At 45.7% G+C, this 22,318-nt stretch overlaps 1 protein-coding gene and 1 long non-coding RNA gene across 2 annotated transcripts in view; both read left to right on the forward strand.

Moving 5' to 3' along the window:
• Positions 1-22,318, forward strand: part of LOC129386262 (uncharacterized) — a 141,146-nt gene that overhangs the window by 88,815 nt on the left and 30,013 nt on the right. The window lies entirely within an intron of this gene.
• On the forward strand, positions 6,828-13,608 carry LOC126536432 (protein pinocchio-like). Its single transcript, XM_050183391.3, has 4 exons — positions 6,828-7,132; positions 9,329-9,554; positions 10,064-10,193; positions 10,808-13,608. Exons 1-4 carry the CDS (start codon positions 7,060-7,062, stop codon positions 10,892-10,894), a joined length of 516 nt encoding a protein of 171 aa, XP_050039348.1. The 5' UTR covers positions 6,828-7,059; the 3' UTR covers positions 10,895-13,608.

Consider the following 22,318-nt stretch of genomic DNA (forward strand, 5'->3'; position numbering starts at 1 on the left):
TTTTCTCTGCGTCTTCACGTGTGCGTTCGTCGCTTCTCGCTTTCTTTTGTCGTTTGTCCGCGTTCGACCGTCGTACAATAGATCTGCTCTGTTCTCGTGAATTCGTGCAGTATTCCTAGAAGTTGACGGTTTCCAGGAGGATTATCGTTACTGTACTCGAGTGCAACAATACACAATGGTTTAGCACACAATGGAACTCTGCCTGCTTTCGTCGTAGCTATAGACAAAAGTATATTTATGTTGTGTTTCCTTCTATCTTTCGCAATCCTGACGTACTTCTCGGCAGGAATATGCTTGAAAACACTTTCCAGCATAGCACTATTTTTCTGCGAGGACTGCGTTGATGTGCGATATTAATTTTTATTGTTTGCTCTTGGTTTGTATATAAAGAGCCGTGTATGTACGAGTATATGTATGTATGTATGTATGTATGTATGTATGTATGTATGTATGTATGTATGTATATATATATATATATATATATATATATATATATATATATATATATATATATATATATATATATATATATATATATATATATATATATATATATATATATATATACGTGTGGGTGTGTGTTGGGCCACGCAATTATCGATTTGCCATGAACGTCCGTAAACGGCCTTGTGGTTGTTCATTGCAAACTTCCACCGCTCGAAACAAAACATCTGAACGCCCATCCTCCCCGCATCACGATTGTCAGTGCCAACCCTGTCATCACGTCAATACGAGATAAAGTTCGCAAAACCTTTATTCTTTTCAGGACTATTTTGCACCCAAGCGAACACTGGATCACTGAGTATCTTGCACACAAAAGGCTTTTTCACTTCTCTAACTTTTTCGCACCTTCTTGTTTGTCTAGGTTTTACTAAATGAGCCCTATAACACCTTCCTCTCACCTGTTTGTGGCACTCGTCGCGTTCTTTTTGCTCACAGGCCAAGCGGTGGGTAAGTAGGATGACGGGATGTATGTAATTCGTTGTGTGTGTGTAATTGGTTGGCATACGCGCACACGCACGCACACGCGCACACTAACACACATGCGCACGCGCACACACACACAGTGCCATCTGGGGCGCCACTGTAAGTGTACCTTAAAAGAGTACTTTTATGTTCTTGCGTATTTTCACCTGAGCACACGCAGAAGTGGAGGAACACATGGGAAATCCGTTTGGCAGAATGTTTCCTCCGGTAGCGCTGCCACGTCGACCATTCCGTGTTCAGTGGCTGCGTTTGCAAAGGCAGGTGTGTCGATGATGCGATGATGACGACAAACTGCGACAGCGGCTGCGGTAGGGGCAGCACACCTACCGTGACGTTCGCGGAACTCCACAGCGCTGAACGAGGGATAGTGGGAGGGAGGCGTGCATGAGGGCGGAAGCAGCAGGCGGGGACCTACCGCCGCGAGGATGTCGGCCACGGATGGGAGCGCAGTACGCACAGCACGGTATAGGCGCACAGTGGCACACAGGTACACTGCGCGTACGCGCGGGCTGTTGACAAACACAGCTCGCCTGGTTGCCTGGTTTCCACGTACGCATACGTGCACGCACGTGAAAGCATTTGACCTTGCTGAACCTCGTCAGTGTTCGCGTACCCTCTTCGTCATTGTCGAGGCTGCATTAAGGCCGTGGAGAGCAATATTTGCAGACCTATAAACATTGGTCGAGAAAGCGTCAATGTTGCATGCATAGCCATAAATACTGTTAAAATTAATTGCACATCGAACAAGTCACATTATAGCACCCGTCGTGGTTGCTCAGTGGCTATGGTGTTAGGCTGCTGAGGACGAGGTCGCGGGATCGAATCCCGGCTATTGCGGCCTCATTTCGATGAGGACGAGTACACCCGTGTACATAAGTTTAGGTGCACGTTAAAGAACCACAGGAGGTCGAAATTTACGGAGTCCCCCACTACGCCGTGCGTCATAATCTAAAAGTGGTTTTGGCACGTAAAACCCATAAATTTCTTTTATATGATGGCACTCAGGAAACGCTCTAAAGGTCGCACAAAGGGGTATACTAAGCTGTAGAGCGTACATTAGCTGCCTTCCGTGACGTTATACTATGCCCTTCTATTATACCTTTAAAAATTGTATAATTTTTTACACTTCCGTAGTTACTTCTATTACACCACATGGCATTAGAGCTTTGTTTGTTGAGTTTTCTTTGTTTAATAACCGTAGGTTTTCTTTTATCTAATATATCATAACGTCATCCACTGGTATGCTGCCAAGAAGTTCGGCTGCAGTTTCTAACCGAGGGTCCCGTTTTCAGTATTAATACTTTGAGACCCTCGTCTGTATACAAGATTTATATATTTGCTTTGCGCATGAATAAACTGAACTTTTAGATTTCAAACTTCTAAGTATCCAAATTTATTGATCACCTTAACGACTTTTGTAGCAGAGCTATAGATCTCTAGAACGACTTGTACAACGTGTCATAACACGTACACATGATAAATTATAAATAACGGCATCATTTAGGCCACTGGCCAAGTAAACAGAGCAGGATCCTTCGCCTGAAGTGGGTACGAAGAGCTGATTCGGACCTCGCCGCTTCCAACATAACCGTGCGATTCGGCATCGTATTGGTTTGGGCTGGTTCAAATTCATGGTATTCTATCAGCGCGAGACGCTGTTGTTTCAGGCCTGTTAGAATAATATGACGGCGATTGAGCTAGTTAATAAAAAATGCTTCTCTACAGGCGGCGAAATGACTGACGGAAACACAAGGCACAGACGGCGGGAGGGCACCCGTTGTCGGTCTTTGTACTCTGGCCTGTTTTGTATTGCCTATGGCACAAAAGTTCTGTTGGTCGATAACCTCTGTAGGCGCCAGCAGATGTCTCTTGACGTCTGGTACCAATTCTCATCAGCAGCGTGAACGCTGCTGGCGGTGAGAGGTCGGTGACCCTGTAACTATGCCTTCATCGGGTTGTAGGCCATTGTGAAGGTCATGCGCGGGATAGTCAGACATGATTATACTCGCAGCCTAAATCTCCACGAGTGAGTTCTGCAGTAATGCCTTCGAGGCAGCACTGGCCATCTTGCGTTGCCGGTAATTAGATTTACCATGCCTCTTACACACTTGACCACTCCGCCACCTTTGTATAGTCTGTCTGTACACACGAATGTACTTTACTGTCCAACCTGACTACATGCACGTACAAATAGAATGCAATAACTGTATGCTATAGCAGCACTCCATTATCCTATAGAAAGCCTCACGTTTCGGCGTAGCAGAGAATATTAGGTAAATTGTGAAAGTTTGTTCGCCGAAAAACAAAGCTGTCTTCTCGTAAACTTAAGCAAGAGCGACAAGATATGATTGCACACAAAATCAAGTAGCAAAATATGTGGCAAGGTGTCATAGCGAGAAAAACAATTCTTTAGTAAGAACGTGAGCGGTAAAAACAACCCCATTTTTTGACAGCTGTGTGGAGAAAAAAGGTAGAGCGACTGCAACAATATATCCGTGTCGTCCTGCAGTGCACAAGAGAAGCTGTCATAGTGCAGTGCCACGCAATCGCTAAAAGAAAAGAGTACAAATAAGGAAGAAACGAAATACATACTTGTTTTTGCGAACGAACGACAGTGAATATATACATATATATATATATATATATATATATATATATATATATATATATATATATATTCACTATATATATATACACAGCAGGGTCGCAAAAGTGTTGAAACGTTATTTTGGATTATGCTATAGTGTTTAGTTTTTCTTTCGGCGATCAATTTCTCGGGCCTTTAGCAGTGCAAACTAGCTTCTGAAAAGAACTATTCAGTTTACGCTGGCGCCATTTTACATAACAGTAATAGAGAGAGAGAGATAGAGAGACAGAGACCTCATGCTGCGTTTAGAGACAAATGTATAAATTCTTTCTTGCCCTGATTTGTATCCCTTTATTCTGCAGACGCGGCACCTGCCAGAAATTTCTCTTTCTTTTTTTTTTCTTTTTGTGCGAGCCGTAAACATTAAGTAGACGAGCTCGGAACTCGATCAAGAAAACAGAAATGTCCTATATCCACAAAGCAAAGAAAAGTAAAAGACCGAAGCCACTTGTGAATTCAGTGTTAGTGGGTCAGTTCATTGTCATGGGCAAAAAATAGAAAAATAATAGAAAAAGGCTAAAAAAGAAGAAAATTTTCAGCAGACGTGGAAATAGGGATACCAGAAAGAAAAAAAAAAGTTAGTACCACAAGGACGTACAAGTACAATATGACGGTCGCCCGACATGTTTCTTTTGTCGTGCGGTCCTTCGTGCCGCCTACTTGGCGCCTGTTCCGGCAAGAGCAAGAGTTTCTGTCGTTGCTCGTATACCTTGAACCTGCAGCCGGTCAGCGGGGAAGGAGGAATAAAATATATCTATGTATTCTATAGGTAAAAAAAAAAAAAAAACACTTCTAACCTCAAGAGTCGTTTCAAATGTTTGCATGTTGAAATCGTATAGTTAATACATCCTTCTAGTGCCATTCTAGTGACATTGTAGATGCGGTGTTTTCTTCTTTCTTTTATTATTTTCTGTTTGTTGTTTTTGTTGCCGTTGCAAGCTTGTGCGCAATATAGGGGCAAGTGGGTGCTCACAACAGCACAGCTATATGGCGTAGAGAAGTATCGCTGACATAGTTGACATGGCATTCTGTTTAGCCTACCATCCCGCTTATGTTATTTATTTAATGTGGGAAGACTGCCCAATATATAACGAGATTTTTTAAAAAAAGGAAGAAAAAAAACAGGGTAGAAAGAAAGAGGGGAAGGAATAAAGGTAGCAGGAAAGACAGCCTTTCTGCGTCTGCTCGTGGATACTTTTCATGCTGGTTTTAAGCGTGCGCTACTGAAGGCATGTCGACACTGAGCTCACGTTGCAATCGGTAAAGTATACCGTCAGCTGTTCTATAACCTCTCGTATAATTGCTTGAGGGCTTCCGTTTGATCACGTTTTTGTTCTATAAGACGTGCCTCGTGTTTTCATTTGGTGGCTGTTTTCTGCGAAGTTAATTCGTTTTTGTACCCTTCGTTCCCCCATTCATTTGACAAGTTTCTGCATTTGAGACTATCTTCCGTGCAGCTTCAGTACTGGTTACGTTGTTGACGATGAAAACACGGTGCCTGTCCTACGCTCCTAATCTATTCGTTTCATTCTGTTTCAGTTTAGGTAGATGTTCCCACGACCTTGACCTTCCAACATATGCGGCTGTTCTTTCCAAGCAGCTGCGTCGGTATCGCAATTCTGGATTTTAAGCACTTGTGTAGCTGAAACAATCCTGTGTGGCGATGTCCATCGTGGGCTTTTCGTATGTATGTATGTATGTATGTATGTATGTATGTATGTATGTATGTATGTATGTATGTACGTAAGTACGTACGTACGTACGTACGTATGTATGTATGTATGTATGTATGTATGTATGTATGTATGTATGTATGTATGTATGTATGTATGTATGTATGTATTATCTGAATCCGGTAGTTAATAAGTCCTAAGAAGTACAGGAGCACGTACAAAAAACAAATAACATTTAATTTGACGTTTCGGCCGCGCACGGGCCTTTATCAAAAGAGAATTTACAAGCGGAGTTCAATTGGTACATTTCCTATTGAGGGTGGCGCGTCTGGGTACCTGGAGTAGCTGGTTTAGCGAATTCATCGAGACCGGAAATGGACTTCCTAGTAGGCGGTGTTTAGCTAATAGCGGATAGGTTCTCAACTGATCATATTAACGCGTCACGAGCACTCCAAGAGCGCAGAACCTCGTAAAACATATATTGGAACAAAGCTTTTCCTGATAGTGGCGACATGATATTGGTGACATGACAGTGTAGGAATTCTGCTGGCGCCCGAGAGCAGCTGCATCGTCAGCCGGTTATCACCACGTGATACCTTTGGGCTCAAGGAGTTGTCGTTACGACGTGGGGGAGTGACCTTGGCAACGCTCTCTGCCCCTCCGCGCAGGCAGATACCAAAAAAATAAAGCGCAAAGGGGTCATCGCTAAGGGCACTGAGAGGATTTCTTCGCTCCACTCGATGCAAAGGGCAGCCAGTGGACAGTGCAGATTTCCTGCTTTGTACTAAGTGGGCGCAATTGCACACCGAGTAATCCAGTCTAAAATAACGGCGCTGCGGATACGACCACGACAAAACATCGAATGAAGCGATATGTCGAGAAAAACGATTTTCGTGTAACTAGGGGTTACTCTTTGCGTACGTGCTCGATCTGTTCATGGCCTGAGCTAGAATTACTACGCGCACAAGCCCAGTTGGCACTGCGCATGTGCAGATCCTTGCCGTGTTATGCACGCGGCGCTGTTTCCGACCGGACAGTTCCGGAGAGAACCGCAAGAAACTACGCGCGATGTTTTTTTCCCAAGCACTCTTGGCAACCGCCTCCGCAATTCCTTCCTCGATTCTCCGTACTGCGAGAAGACCGCCGTTGCGGGAAGAGCTACAACGGGCCTCTGCAGCTTCCAGACGCTGACGTTGTCATCCAGCCGACGCCCCGGGTTCCTCGGGGCGTCGCATATTGACACGCGCGACGCGCGCGACGTCGGCAACGTCGAGGGAGAGGCGTCCTCCCGTTTCACCAGGGAAAAACCAGGCGTGGGCGGTCACGTTGTGGCTCGAGAGTCGTTATATCGCGGCGGTTGCGAAACGCTAGCTTCGAAATCGCGCCGTTTTGCGAGACCAAACAACCGCGGCGCGCGACTGCTCTTGACGCACGCGCCACGTTGCTCACTTTTGCGCATGCGCCGCGTAGAACGGCCGTTACGCGGCGCTAGCGGCGCCTTGCAAATGAATCGTCTGCTCCGGCGGCGTTCCGGCACAGTTGTCTCCGAGCAAAGCTCCGGTGCGCAAGCGGTCTAATCGGCAGAACCGAAACCTGTGTCGGTCGCTCACCAAGCCTGGCTGCAGTTTTGGGTTGTTTTGTTCCAGTCACTTGACCAGGAAGCCACCAGACATTGTAACCCTGACTATACCTACGTCGCACTCGCTGACTGTTTCCTGCTGTTTCTACTGCACCGAGTTCTTGGAGTTAACGATGGCCACCGGAGTTCTAGTCAGCTACCCGTCCTCAGCGCTGCACGAATCGCGACCCGCGGTCTTCAAGAAAGGTGAGAACCATTTATATACGTTTTCCCACATTTCTCTGCGCCATTTCAAGAAAAGTGCGCATAATTATGCGGGCTGTCGGCGATTGCTCGGGGCAGTTATGAAGACAATTCTGATTCATTGAAATGCGCATTCAATTTCAGATTTTTACTTAAAGCTCGGGACAACACTGTCAGATTTTCGTATGTCCACACTTGGAATTCGCGACTGAATATCTCGCCTTGCTTCTCCGTTGCCGTGAAAGCTCATTTAACAGGAAAGCTCTTCGTCTATTTTTTTTTTTTTCTTTCGCACTGCCAGTCTCCGGGCGCATAACCCGATACCATTTCTCTGCGTTCTCCTGAAGGACGAAACATACAGATAGCGCCGAAAGAAAAGTAGGTTTTTACTTGAATGCCACGGAAGAGCCTGGCGGGCCTCAGATTTAGGCGAACGCGCATGGTGGTGTGTTTAAAGAAGGTTTTGGAGACATCGGCAGGGCCTGTCGGTATGCCGCAACAGACGAGATGAGACACTCAGGAAGCGCAGAGTAGCATTTTTACTCATTGTTAACGTGCGTGCCATTAGCCGTTAGCCTTCTACAATGTTCGCGTGCACGAAACAGACATTGGCGATAATTACTCGACTTATGATGTGCTACACTGTCCCAAGCTGCACCCAGGCTTTAACAGAATGCCACTGAACAATTTCGCCCAGCTATGTTTCTTTAGCGGTCACCGAAATCTTGGCAAGTTGGTGATTGAGACATTAAAGAACAAGAGTGCTGTCGAAACGGCCACGCGTGAGTCGAAGCACTGTCCTGTTACACGAACAAGTCTCACTCGCAGATCTCGTATGTGACACCCGCACTTCAATATTAGGAAAACATCATTGATGCGTATACGATTCGTAAGAAGGCTGAGAAACAAGCGTTTCAGTAGTACGCTATATGTGTTTTCGCTTCACACTTTGAAGCAGTTGCCAACAAGGAGCTAAATAAATTAAGCAATACGTACGCACCTGGTCCCTTTAGGGTTCGACAGGAATGCGGCGGCCTTGAAAGCGTGCGGTGGCGCACCTTCAATTCGCGCGGAACGCGGGGTCGTCGTACGCATGGACCGAGCGGCGTCTGTAAGCGCACGGCTTTGTTCCAGGAAACCTGTAACGGTCGGCCCTAGGGTCGAACGTCAGTCCGTCGCCCGCACTGCACCGAATTCGGAAATAACGTACAGAGAGAATATAATAAAAGACGAGGCATCGGGGCCGTTTTAGAGCGCTATTTACGAAATTACGATGCGATGCGTTTCACGATGCTGCGTCGCAGATACGACCTCAACCGAAGGAGCGCGGAATCGCGCGTAATTTTGCTGGAAAACTTCGTCGCGCATTTATACCTGTTGCGCTGTTTAATTTATTTGTGTTTCAATATTGGAACCATGGTTAGTTCGGCCGGAAGCCGTTTTTGCGAGTTCATCAGTATGCCGAGATTGCCTCATCCTTCATCGAAATTTCTTTCGAGCTCCTCCCTTTCGTTTCCCTACCGTTCTTGCCTGCTTGTCAGCCAGCCGGTACTTCACTTCGGGATGCGGCAAAATGGAATGCAGAATAGACGCTCTTCAATATACAAGGCTGCCGCTGCCTGCCATTCATGCGTGAAGGCCGTAAAGCGAGGCGCTTGTCATTGTAGAGCGACGGAGCCGTTTTGTGAGACGCCGTGATAGATCGAGTAAAGAGTGTTGCGGAGACGGAAGGAGACGAGATGACTGAACATCGCGTTGGCGCTAGCATGTCTTAAAATTTTCTATTCCTACACGCGTGCTGACTACAGCACTGTGCTTTTACACTCCGTCTTATATTCCGTCGTCATCTCCATCCATTGTCATATCCGGCGAGGAAAAATCAAAGAATAAAGGGAACCACAACCATTCTCATTACTGAAACGACTCTCACTGTTCTGTCAACGCGCAAAAGCACACCAGAGACTGGTCTGAGCGCGGGAAACGCCACGAGGGTGTAATCGCAGGGGTTTAACCACATTATAATCGTCAGTGATTTCCTAATGATTGCTAACATGGGCGCTTTGGAGGGCTTAGTGACGAAATGAACATTTCGTATCAGTTATCGTATCAGGTTTGCTATGTGTTACAAGTTGAACTGTTCTGAAAAGGGACACACAATATCCTTATGTCCGGCGGGTTGCTCTGTTTGATCATGCGCAGATGTGTCCCTCCGGCACTCTAAGTCAGACCCCATGCTGATGGCATTGTCGCACAACTCAATGGCTTGCTGCTGGGACCAGAACAACTGCTGGGACCAGGACAACTGCTGGGACCAGGACAACTGCTGGGACAGCATAGAGGATTTGGCAGAGCAAGAGCTGCTGGCGCAAGGAGCCGATGCAGTCACCTTGGAGGGCCTAAAGAGCCTCTACAACTGCTGCTTTACGTGAGTCCCCGCTATTCAATGCACCTTGGTGCTCTGGTTGTATCCAAATGTCAGTGGCGTGTAAACTGCGCCGCAAATTAAGGTCACTCAATACCGCAAGCTCCAACAAATACTTCCAAAAAGAAGTGACAAATGCGAATACGCTGTGTTACGGCTATATCCACAATGTTTTCAACTTTCTAGAGTCACGCTGCAAAGCGTATCGCGAGTGACACTCATCTTGACAGCTTTTACAGCTCTCCCTATATAGATAAAATTCTCTCAACAGCGATTCTTGTAATTTGCTAATGTTTAGCTATATTGACGTTGTCGATCAAATAAATCGCTTTTTCTTTTTCTGGCCTTTACTCGTTCGCCCACAAATTGACACAAACTCCTGTTACATTAATGTAACTACTATGCATATGCTTTGCGCGCCCGTTTTTCCTTAAAAAAAATTGCGGCAAATGATAAGTCGGAAGCCTGACGCGTATCTAGTCTAAGTAGCAAGTGTGTTCTGTATTCTGCAGGTGCGGAGTGAGTTGGTCTGAGGACCAGGCTTCTCTGGATTGTGCCGAGTGCGGGGGTTACGCCCTGCACCGGCCTTGTGTTCACTGCAATGGCAGCTGCGGCGGAGCCTGGAGCCGAGACTTGGTTGCTGTGAGTATATTTGCCATTATTCGAGACACAAAATGCGGAAACAAAATTTGATAGCTCTTTCTAATTCTATGTCTCGCATAAGAAAGGTTTCGCTTACTGATGTCTGCTTATGGATAAAGTTCGCTAGAAGCTTGAGGCTCACTACAGCCTATCGCAAGCGTGTGAATGTCAACGATCGCATTGTTGGCGTGTGCGACATCGCACGTATCGACGATGCGCTCGCCAGGGGCCGTGCAGGGTTCTGTTCTCACTGTAGACGACGTCTAGCGGCCGCAGTTTCAGTGTACAAAAGCTTCTATGCTCAGATTACAAGAGTGCTGGCATTTACGCTTTCGAAACGAGACTGAGAATAGTTCAGAAAAACGTTTGGAAAGCCATAGGCACTTATGGTTAGCTCATTTCTGCATAATAGAACATTGCGTCACCGTTTCATTACTTGTCTTAGATTCTCCTTTCCTAAGCTTCAGTTTACGTTAGAGCCGTTAACTCATACAAAGCAGCTGGTCTTCAGCAGGCAGGCATCATTAGAGGCTTGACTTTTGAAACACATAAAACTGTGCTGCGTTTCCATGGCTGACTGGCTCTTTTCCCTTATTTTCTTGCTCCGCTAACAGTCCCACAAGCTGAGGCGTGCCCAGTGGATCGGCGAGTGCAAGAAGGCACCCCGAGATGCTGCGGTTGCACAGAACCAGGACTCCTGAGGACTCTGCTTCTTAGAGCGGCTCTCGAGAAACAGCACTTCCGTCGACTGTACATAGAAAAGAGCTCGTCGCTCCAACCATCGCACCTCCTCCAGCTCACCTCAATCTGAGCCTAAACATTGCCGCTGTGCGAACACGGCCACTACATGTGTTTCGTCGGTACACTACCGGTGACTTTCCGGAACTCTGTGGTGCCCTCGCCGTGAGAATTTGCTAGCCACGGATTCAGATGACACTGCGCTGTATTGAAGCATTTCAAAGTGCCTCTTCGCCCAGCATCTACGACCACGGCACACTGCTTCTCGGTCCCGTCTGCAGTACCAACGCTGATGGACCGTCTGCCGCAACTTGAGGAAGCAAATGGACCCACGAACAGAATACCCGTGGCATCTGGAACATTCCAATGTGTGAAAACTTGATGGCTGTCACTGAGGTGGACTGGGGGAAGCGGGTCAACGTGACTGGGAAATATTCTGTATATACGTACGTGATTCTCGTTTCACACATATTTGTCCGTTCACGCGATGTCCAGTATTTTCTCCACTTGAAGTCTTCATTACTGAAAAAATGATGGTGTCTTTCAAACCTGCAAACCAAATTCCATTATTACCTACCTATTCTTGCAGACATTGGCATATTCACAAATATATGAACCGTACGTCGCTTCCTAAGTTTATCTGAAACCTGGTGTAAACTCTATAGCGACGCACTGTGTAACATTACCTTCAACCTCTCATACGCTTTTTGCCTCTACTGCATAGGCAAATAGGTGTCGGTTGAATTATAACTACTGTCCGAACTCATAAGAATTGAGACTTACATGATGGACGTATTTTTCAACAGCACTCAAGCAGCGGCTAAACACCAAAGGCAACATGTTTTCATTTTTATTTTGAGTATAAAGCTGCTGCTAAGGTGTCTTTTGCTTGCTTAAATGTTTGAATAGGGTTCCTGTAATGCGAAGGTAACCCAAAAACATTTCGGCCATTGTGGCCGTATTTCGATGAGGACGAAATGCGAAAACACCCGTGTACTTAGATTTAGGTGCACGTTAAACAACCCCAAGTGGTCGAAATTTCCGGAGTCCTCCACTACGGCGTGCCTCATAATCAGAAAGTGGTTTTGGCACGTAAAACCCCATAATTTTTAACCCAAAAACATTTCATTGGTGGGAAAAAAATGTTTCGAAATCATGTTGTGTTTCGTGTGTGTAATTTTCATCACCGTTTGTTGTGTTTTCTGCTAAAAAGTCACCATTGCATTGCACGAAAATGTCCATCTGTACATTAAAGACACAGTAAGGGCATGAAATTGTAAGAGATACTGTCAAAAGCACTACACGACCTTTCCAAAACACCGACTGTTTGATTAAGGCAGCCACCATCGAAAACCATACTTCTGAAGTGAAAAGCTTGGAGATGGCGTCGGCACAATGCATGCTATGTACGTCTAGTCATTTCCGGAAACACACTGGTATTTCAAGAAATGGAGAAACAAAGGCGAGCACGAGCTTTGTCTTCTAGATTTTATTGCAATGAAAAAGCAAATTGTGAATAAATCCAGTGAGTTTCAATACCATGTTCGGTTTTAGGTGTATGTTTCAAACACATGCCGACACGTCTTAGGGCTGGTCACGAGGCAACAGTAACACTGCATTTGATCATACCACCATTGACTTATCTGTAGCATGTGACGGCCCATAATCCCTCTGTCAATTTCATGCCTCTATGACTTGCACCTCATTATGCTGTCTTTTGAGCAAGCAGCAGCAGGTTTGTTTTAAGTTATTCACTTGCACACCAAAGCTGTCTTTGTCGCATGTGTACAATCTATGTCTCTGAAGTAAGGAAATGGAATTCTTGTTTTTTATTGTGCCAAAATTGTATTTGATGTGTGACGCAGACATTCTTTTTCCATTGTAAAACATTGCTGCCACCAAATACAATCTGGTCTTGCCACCGCTTCCAGATTTGTTCTAATTACATTTGTGCAAAAATAGATCATGTGATGTTCAATGGGAACGAGTGCTTTGAGAAAATGCCTCACAGAGCCATTTGTGAGACAAGTGCCTTGGGAACGTGCGAGAGAAATCCACAGAACGTGTATTTTTGTAAGCGGAGAAGACATGCCAGATATGCCCAGGCACAGCGTGTCCAACTTTACCAAAGGATTAAAGGAAGCGAATGGGTCTCCAAATGGAGTTAGCGTGACACAGCAGATCCAAACAAAATATTCCTTGTCTAGCAAGGTGCCTCAAATGAATCAAGAGCAGCACTCGTTTCGTAAGCCACCTTATTCATCTGTAAGTCACCATGCCTTTGTAATATTCAATTTGTGCAAGAAAATTGTTCTGCAAATCCTCGCGGTGAAGTCAATTGCTGACACGGTGCACTATGCAGCGGGCATGATTAACCACCGAGTCTCCCGCAGTGCGCACTTTAAATCAAACACAAGCAAGCCACCATTGATGCAATCTATAGTTATTTTACAAAGGCACCACAAGCATTCAAGTTTCGAAATGTTCGTATACATGAATAACGTGGCCTACACAGTTCATGCTTTTAGCCTTCTGGACGCCCATGTCAAAAGTTCTGAGTCCACAGATGTCAGATATAGAAGAGATCTGCGCATCATGCGTGTGTTATTTAGATGTATTGCAGCGAATATTACTTTTCGTAGTCTCTATGGTTTGCAATAAAAATGTTGTCACAGAATCTTTCGCCGTGTCCTGCTCTCCAATTTATTTGCCGCCGAGCGTTATAACACTCCTGCACAGAGGTGACGCCACTCGATTACTGAAGAAACGTTAGTGGTGCAGGCGGTGCTGAACTCATTCGAGAAACTATATCTTTGTATGAGGGGGGAGGGAATCACTGATGAAAAGGGGGCTGCGGACTTCGTTTACTTGTGGTAGGAAAAGACATCACACTCCAGCGCCTCACAAGTGTGCAGATCACCACGACAATACGCAGGGTCCTAGGCGCTGGAAGTTTTGCCAAGGTTTAGGTCCCGAACATACAAAACGCTCGTATTATGACGCACGCTACAGTGAATGACTCCGAGGTAAAAAGTTATATTGTAGCCTGGGACTATACGTTCCTACTCAGCAGCTCGATGCCATAGCTCCTGGATTGTTGTGAATTCTGCTGTGTTGCACACATTCTTTCAAAATATCTCATGCTTGAAAACTGTGAATACGCTATGACTTATGAGCACTGCGTAGTTTTTGAGTCGGTCAGAATATTTCTTGCTGAGTTTTCGAACTGTTAGTTGACCTACTCTTCCTTGTGTACTTGATGCACTGGTCTGAACAAACACCATTCCCTGCACAAACCTTCCTGTGCGATAATGTAGAACCGCACGAGCCTTCCTGGGCGCCTGCAACTGAGCAATAATGTCACCCAGTTGTAGGCGAAATCCTCTAATCGCAAGACAACTCTTATGGTTTCAGCAGCCCTGATATCAGCCATATTGAGCCAAACACACGGAGATGCCTCATTTACTGGCGTGTTAAACATGAAACGAACTTAGTACAGGCAGAAACCCAAGCAATTGACAAGTGGTTGACGGGAAGATGGAGACGGATTGACGTACAGTGGCCCAACAAAAGCATCCCAAGCCTAGAGTATTCACCTCGACGAAGACAAGTGCCCCTGTCGGTGCGTTAACTTTTAGCTGTGAATTGTCTTGTTCGTTCAACGTTGACCATGAAAGGAAAAAAAAATTGTCATTCGTATAGGCGAAGTCATGAAAGTACAAAGGAAACCTGAACGAGTTTCTCAGAAAGAAATCTTAGCTCTTGACGAAAAACTTGTCCTGGACCTGCGATCGACTGCAGCAGAGTGTTTCCGGAGTGGTTGGTTTGTCATACGAACTAACCGGAGGCTAGCAGATTGAAACTCGAAGTGCAGTGAAATTGAATATTTGCTGTTGATCAGTGCAGTCACGAAGAAGTAACACCGTTTCAGGCATCGTTAAATTTCAGGCATCAGGCATCATCGAACCAGGTTGTTCCTTCCTGCGCCCATTTTGTTCCACCGCCGCGATACACAAATATTTTTTGAAGCCTCAACTGTTAGGAGCGCTTCAAACAAAAGCACCGCTGATATGTGGTTTCGCTGCTTATAGGCACAGCAAATGCGCACGACAGCATCAGGCGTTGAGCGCTCAACTATGCTGGTTGAGCAGCTACAAGCGTAATCGTGAATTTCAGATACATCTTAACCGCCAAGCGAGATGTATCAAGGTGAAAGTTGGCAAAAGCCTAGAAAACATTTGCGATGCCTAAAACATCCTTAAAGCGTGTGGTAAAGTGCAAAAGGAGCTAAATAATTACCAAAGGTAAGTCAACCTTGTTAAATATGGCAGGCACTCTGGCAACCGGCGGAACGCAATCTCTGATTTTCGAACGTTCCTGCGCGAAATTCTTCACAATTCAATTAGTGATCACCGTTCAGACTCCAGCCAGCATTTGCAAAGCCCCGTGACAAGGACAGTGCAACTCTGATCACTGAGAGCCAGTGGTGTGAGTGAGGAGATTTACGCCTGCTCACGGTTACCAATCCTGTTTACCCTGGAAGAAGAACGTCCCATTTCGGGTGCTTCATTCAACGCGTGACGATAACCGAGTGCAACAGCTTGAGTGGGCGGAAGTTTAGTTGCTACTTTTCGGGTCGACGGCTGTGTAAACAACCGCTTCGGCCCAAGCAAAGCTTTGAAAAAGGCTGCCGGGGCATTTGTTTTGGTTAAGGGAGATCGGGTTTCGTTGATTCTTCTCTTTATTTCTTCATTCACCTTCTTCTTCCCTTTCTCCTCATCGTTATGTACGCTCTTCTACCCTATATACTCCAGAGCCCTCGTGTTCTGAGAAGCAAAGTATCTTTGACAGGGCACGCATAAAACAGAGGAAATCCTTTTAAACTGAGTTCCCAGTCTCTTTATTCTTCCTTTTCAGTCCAGTGGCTCTCTAACGATGTATCTTCCTACTCTTAGTACTTTATCAGGATTTTCCCTTCAAATGCAGTTCCTTTACTACGACTTCAATTTTCTAGTTCGTAGTTGAAAAGAAGGCCCTTCGCATTTATTCAGAGCAGCATTGTTCGAAACTGCGACCGTCAAATTCCGCTAAAGGTCTCGTCGTACTATGACGCTCTTGTAACGTCACTACAGCATTCACAAAGTCGCAGCATTCGTCATGGTTAGCACTTCTCCTTCCTGCACGTCTTTTGCGCAATGAAATTTCACGACAGAGTGAGTGAATTAGGGGTAAAATGCGGGCGAATAACATAGGTAGCTCGAAGAAGCATCTACGGTACGCGACTGGTTTGTGCGTTTGGCAACGAACGTAGGGCGCGCAGTCAAATATGCGTTCTGCATCGTGCAGAGAATTTCCAGATAAGTATGCGTTCATGATTCAATGTTTCAGAATGAGAAATGAGAAGTAGTGTGCACGACACGCAGTATTCTTACCATCTACAAAATTGTGTACGCGTCAGTGCGCTGAAGCGTTTGCGAAAGGTCAAGCGTCAAGTTGTATATTCGTTGTCGACAAGTTGTGTATTTTCAAGATGACTACCTTACTGCCATCCGTATAAGCGCCGTCCGTGTAGCTTTCCAAGCCCTGCACAGAACTATAGCGGTCACAGTAACAGATTGCGGCTTTCCCCGGACGGAGAGGAACCTTCGGGAAACCGACGGGCAGCCTGACGGACCCGTGCGCGCCGTTGCCGCTGGAAGCCATCGATTGGGGACTCCCGGATGACGTCACTGCTTACGTCACTCTGGGCGAGACAAGAAGGTTAGGGAAAGAGATCACGCGCTTCCTACGCGGCTGTGAGACGCAGAAAGCGCGGCTGCACGTGGCAAGTGCGTGTACTGCAGATGGCGAAACCCGCATAAGGTCAGTGTACGAGCAATGAAACCTGAACCCCGGCTGCGTGTAAGACAATGGCGTTGCAGGCAGCGAGAAAGCAAGCGGCGTCGTTGTTAAAGAGGTGCAGGTTAATTAATGGCGTAAGGAACGCGGACACAATAGACAAATTCTAAGAATGCGAGAAAAGTGCTCCCAGCCGCTTTGCGGATTGTTTCATTCACTTTTGTCTTCCTCGCTAGCTCATGGATTACGCAGTTTTTCCCCCTCATTTATGTGTAACGACTGGGTGTCATTATCACTGCTTAATGACTGCACTCGAATAACGCACGCGAGAGAAGTATTAGTAAGTGTGACGGAGCCTTAATTCTTCTGATTGAAAAGCACATCAAAAGTTGCCAAATACAATCGCAGGAACTGCCACTGCTTTGCTCTTTGCGTTCTGCGCCAGCAGGCTGCTGGATACCTGGAGGATGAAAAGGGGATGAAAAAACAGCTTGCCACAGGCGCTGTCTTCCAATCCACTTTCTGGGGTATCGATGTGTTGCTACTAGAACTAACCCTGGGAGTGTTAGCCAGCGCCACCGCTCACAAACCTTGGCGGTGGATGTGGAACATCCTTTCTGCCACAGGCGTCATGAGTACGTGACCTTTTTGGATGAAGGCAACTGGTCAATAAACCCACACATGCTACCTGAAGGTATCAATGTTGTCGGATTCGAGACCCTCGTTATGTAATGAATGAGAAGAAAGGGGGTTAACCGAGGGGTCCGATTTTTGTTAATCATATCATAAGAACCCAACAAACAAAACACCAAGGCCAACAGAGTTGAAATTACTTGTACTGGCTAATTGAAATGAATAAATTATAAATTAATGGAATTGAAAGCGGATGAAAAAACAACTTGACGCAGGTGGGGAACGATCCCACGTCCTTCGCATTACGCGTGCGATGCTCTACTCAAAGAGATCACGTACTCGTGACGCCTGCGGCAGAAAGGATCTTCGACATCCGCCGCCAAGGTTTGTGAGTGGTGAGTGAAACGCTCCGCCTACTGAACGTTACCATGGCGCGCAGTTCGAGTAAGGTTTTGGATGTTTGCATAGCTGACACTACCTCCGATTTTGGCGCCTGAGACGCCCAAAACTCAGAGGCTATCTCTTAGGTTACGTTTGAGTTCCCGATGTCTCATTCGTTTGCTATGCTACAGTACACTGGATATATACGTGTGATCATTCTCGCGCGGAGTGACATGAGTAGCACATTCCCTTTCACATTTATCTCTACGAGAATTCGCCACGTATCGAATGTTTAAAATGATATTGTGTGGTTTAGGAGAGAGTGACGAAAGAATAAAAAGGCGAACCGGTTAACTAGAACAAAAAATCCTGTTTGCTACTTTGCACTGGGGGGAGGGGGACGTAAAAGACTAAGAAGTAAATAGAGAGATAGAGAAGGAAAGAGGGGATTAACTTCCCACAGCTGCTTCTGGGCTAACGAAGGAGCCCAAGTGGAGGGCTTGGAGCTATTTCATCTACCTGGCGTTCTTCAACGCGCAATCAAGGAAGGAAGAAAAAAGTGGAGAAGGAAGGCAGGCAGGTTAACCAGTTTAGCCTAACCGGTTTGCTACCCTACACATGGGAGCGGGATGGGGGGATGAAAGATGAGGAGAAGAGATAGAGAGCACATAACACGACACAATCCACGCGCAATCAAAGTGTGCAACGGACTAAGGCTGCTGCTTCCGGTAGTTGAACCAGCAATCTAGTGCTTAAGTTCATGACGCCAGAGCTAGTGAGCCACCGCGGTGGGTATTTCAGTCTGTGTCAATGAAGTGGCAGAAGGTAGCGCTTGTCTCATCTTACATAAACATGTCGAGCATTGTCAACCATGCGGTTTTATCAACGTTTTGAAACGGCCTATATAGGTCGACACTAGTAGTCTAAGAACGTCAAGGCAATGGAATTATCCAAACACGTGGATGGGTCAAAAAATTTGGTCCATTGCAATGTGATTTAATTATTCACATTCAGCTGCTTAAATCGTCGAGATAATCACCTTTGCTGCGTCGGCATCCCGAAATATTGTTTTTTTTTTTCTTCCTTGGGAAGGTGGTAGAGGTAAGGTATAACTAAAGATCGTAGTCATTGGTCTTCGAGACCTCGTGATAGGCCAGAAAGTACAAAGGTATGCCTTTTTTCGTTCCCCTACAAGTATCCTTAACCCCCAATTGTGGCGAATTAGGGCAACAGCACGTGAAATTCGGTGCCTCCCTGTTGCGAATCAGCGCTACTCATCTCTTCTCGAGGCCAAAATTGCGAGATGATATTGTGATAGACGTGCAGAAGGGATTGAGCAAGGTCTCACGGATGGAGCATGCCGCTGGTAACGCCGCTGTTCCGTTTGCCTCCTTTTGATTTTTCTCGGAGCCGTCGGCCCAGCTTTTTGTCTTGACGAGAGGCCACAAGCGAGGCGCATGGCCTGCGCGGTTCGTTGCCCCTTTTGGCGAGACGAAGTCAAAGTTGAACAGCCTCTCTGCTGAAGCCGCTTCTTGGGATCACGGGCGGCCATTCTGGAAGTTCTTTGCTTGTTTGCTTTGTTCTTTGCTGTCTGTCTGTCTGTCTGTCTGTCTGTCTGTCTGTCTGTCTGTCTGTCTGTCTGTCTGTCTGTCTGTCTGTCTGTCTGTCTGTCTGTCTGTCTGTCTGTCTGTCTGTCTGTCTGTCTGTCTGTCTGTCTGTCTGTCTGTCTGTCTGTCCGACCGTCTGTCTGTCCGTCCGTCCGACCGTCTGTCTGTCCATCCGACCGTCTGTCTGTCTGTCTTTCTGTCCGTCCGTCCGTCCGTCCGTCCGACCGTCTGTCTGTCTGATTATTTGTTTGTTTGTTTCCTTGCTTGCTTTCGAAGAGTGAGAGAGCAGGATAAGCTAAAGTCACCGTTGTCTGCTTGCTGGCCAAGTCACTCTGTAGTCTGCTTTCTGTTGGCTCCTCCACAGGAAAGGCTTTCTTGGAAAAAGGGTGGCTCAGCTATATAAAGCCTTCTTCCGTGAACCCCGACGCCACTTCATCAGAGCTTCCGGCAGGTGGCACCCAGAATCTAAAGCTCCCCTTTTCAGTGTATTATTTCTTCAATTTGAATTATCGATGTTCTGCACAAACATGGACGTTATTTCTAAAATTCTGTCACCGTGCGTTGTTTCATACATGAATGTTTGGCGAAACGCGAGCCCCGTGTGTGAATTCACCTTGAAGAAAGATCAAAGTGCTCCCTCAATGTTTCGACCTCCATTGACATTTTCTCGTTAAACAACCCCAAGCTTCTCATTCAGCCATAGCTTCAGCTTCCCTGGATATGAGAATGTTCTTCCAAATTTGGGTTCGCCTGTGTTTGCGACTATACATAGAGTACACTGCACTTTTGTGAAAACCGCATTTGTAATCTCCTCTCCCCCCCTCCCCCTCCCTTCCTTTCTAGCCGATCTTGTCGTCTCGCGGTTCATTCCTTTGGTTCAATATCCGGCCGTTTTTCTGAAATCCGATGCACTTACGTGCGGCTTATTCGGCTGCTCTCTAAAGGCACACCACATTTACTACACAACGTGTGTTGCTTTCACTTCGCTATAACGTGGCAGTTCGCGAATAACGAGCTCGGGTGTTGCTTTTTACTCGGGGAATAAAAATGTCGATGCACTTTGCCTTTTGGATTGGGAGAAACACGCGATCGCTCTGCCTACACAATGCACTTCCCGCGGACATGCATGGCAATATTCTGCGCATAAGTTTGGTTGATGGATGATCACGGCGGCGATTTTGACATAGGCAGTTGTAAAAAGAGCGGCGACTCTGAAAGGATGTAATCAAGGACTGAGGCTTGCCTTTGCAGAGTTTGCTGTTACAACGCAAAACATAGAAGAAAAGCGTCTGAACAAGGCCTATACGCAAGTCTTTGGAAAGCATGCATAAAATGCTAAGTCAGCCTGAATTGGGCATCGTGCGTGCATGACTCTTCCACTTTAACTTGATCTGCTTGCTTGTTTTGTTTTACCCTGCGTTCCTTGTTCGCGTCGTTGCGAGTAGGTGCTTTTCATTGGCTTCGCTCTGTGTGTAATAATGAAATGCCCACTGCGCCACTCTGCAGGTTCACTATATTCTCACTTGTACATGTCATCGGTACACATACATACCCGCACGCACACACACACATACAAACACAAACTCCCATACATTCATAATCGCAAGCACACACACAGTGTACGATTAGAGTTAACACAATCTATACAGTTGAAACTGACAAATGCAAACTGATGACGTTCAGCCGAAAGTAGTCAAACTGGGCTTACACGTAATATCTTAACAATAACTCTATATTGGTAACGCCCAACTACAAGCACCTTGGCATTAATTTCACTTCTAATCTTTCCTGGTCAGCGCACATTGAAAAGATTACTACCACAGCATCACGCACACTAGCATACCTGAAACGTAATCTTCATGTGGCACCTTCCATAACATGGAAACTAGCACACCTGACATTTGTTCGTCCACAACTCGAATATGCACCATCCATCTCGTCACCTCACCCAACCTATCTAATCAACTTACTGGAATCTGCGCAAAATCCTGCTGCACGTTTCATCTCTCGAGACTATAACTGACACTCCAGTGTGACTAACATGAAGACTTCATTATCGCTATCATCCTTAGACTCACGCAGGGAGATAGCCATTCTCCATTTATTGCACAAAATAGTCTATAGCGCGCACGCAAATACCTTGTCGTTATCAAAACCATATCACGTATCTCGCAGGCCTCATAGTCAACATAGTTTTACTCGTCTTTGCGGGAGCGCCCAAGCCTTTAACGTATCAGCGCTTCCATGTGCAACGAGTCAATGGAATGACTTCCCTGATGGTGTCGTCTGTATTGATGACCGTGTGGCATTTAGAAATAAAATACTAGACATCGATGACTATTTTCGCTAACCATATGATCAGTTGACATCATGTTTACGCATTTTATAAGGATATCATGTAGGCCCACTCAAATTTGTATAATACATACTAAGCATTTTAGTATTACAATGTTACATCCATATTACACCATATATACTACATTTTGCCATTATGTAATACCTGTTTCTTGAATTTATTTTGTTTGTTTTCGTGTTCTTGTTAAAAATTATTGTCTAGCCCTCCTCACATAACACTCCTACATGAAGTCTGTGAGGTATCTGCAAATAAAAAATAGCAATAATAAACATGCACATACGCGAAAGCATTCACGCACGCATTCACATTTGCGTGGAATCTACACATGGATTCTGCTTTCGTATTCGACATCCTTAGTTTCTTTTACTCACATTAAAGTTATTTCGTATAATTCCCCTCCCCTTTTCAATTCCTGAAATTAGTCAGTTTTCTGAATTAGGCAATTCCTGAAATTAGGCAGTTAATAACCTGCAATGTATTCTATAGAATACGCGTTCTTACTGTCCATACAAAGTCGAAATAAATGCGAGTCCTTGCACCTAAGCGCCATTTTTTTCTCGTTGTTGTACCGG

The sequence above is a fragment of the Dermacentor andersoni genome, chromosome 4, assembly GCF_023375885.2.
Source record: "Dermacentor andersoni chromosome 4, qqDerAnde1_hic_scaffold, whole genome shotgun sequence".
Taxonomy (NCBI): Eukaryota; Metazoa; Arthropoda; class Arachnida; order Ixodida; family Ixodidae; genus Dermacentor; species Dermacentor andersoni.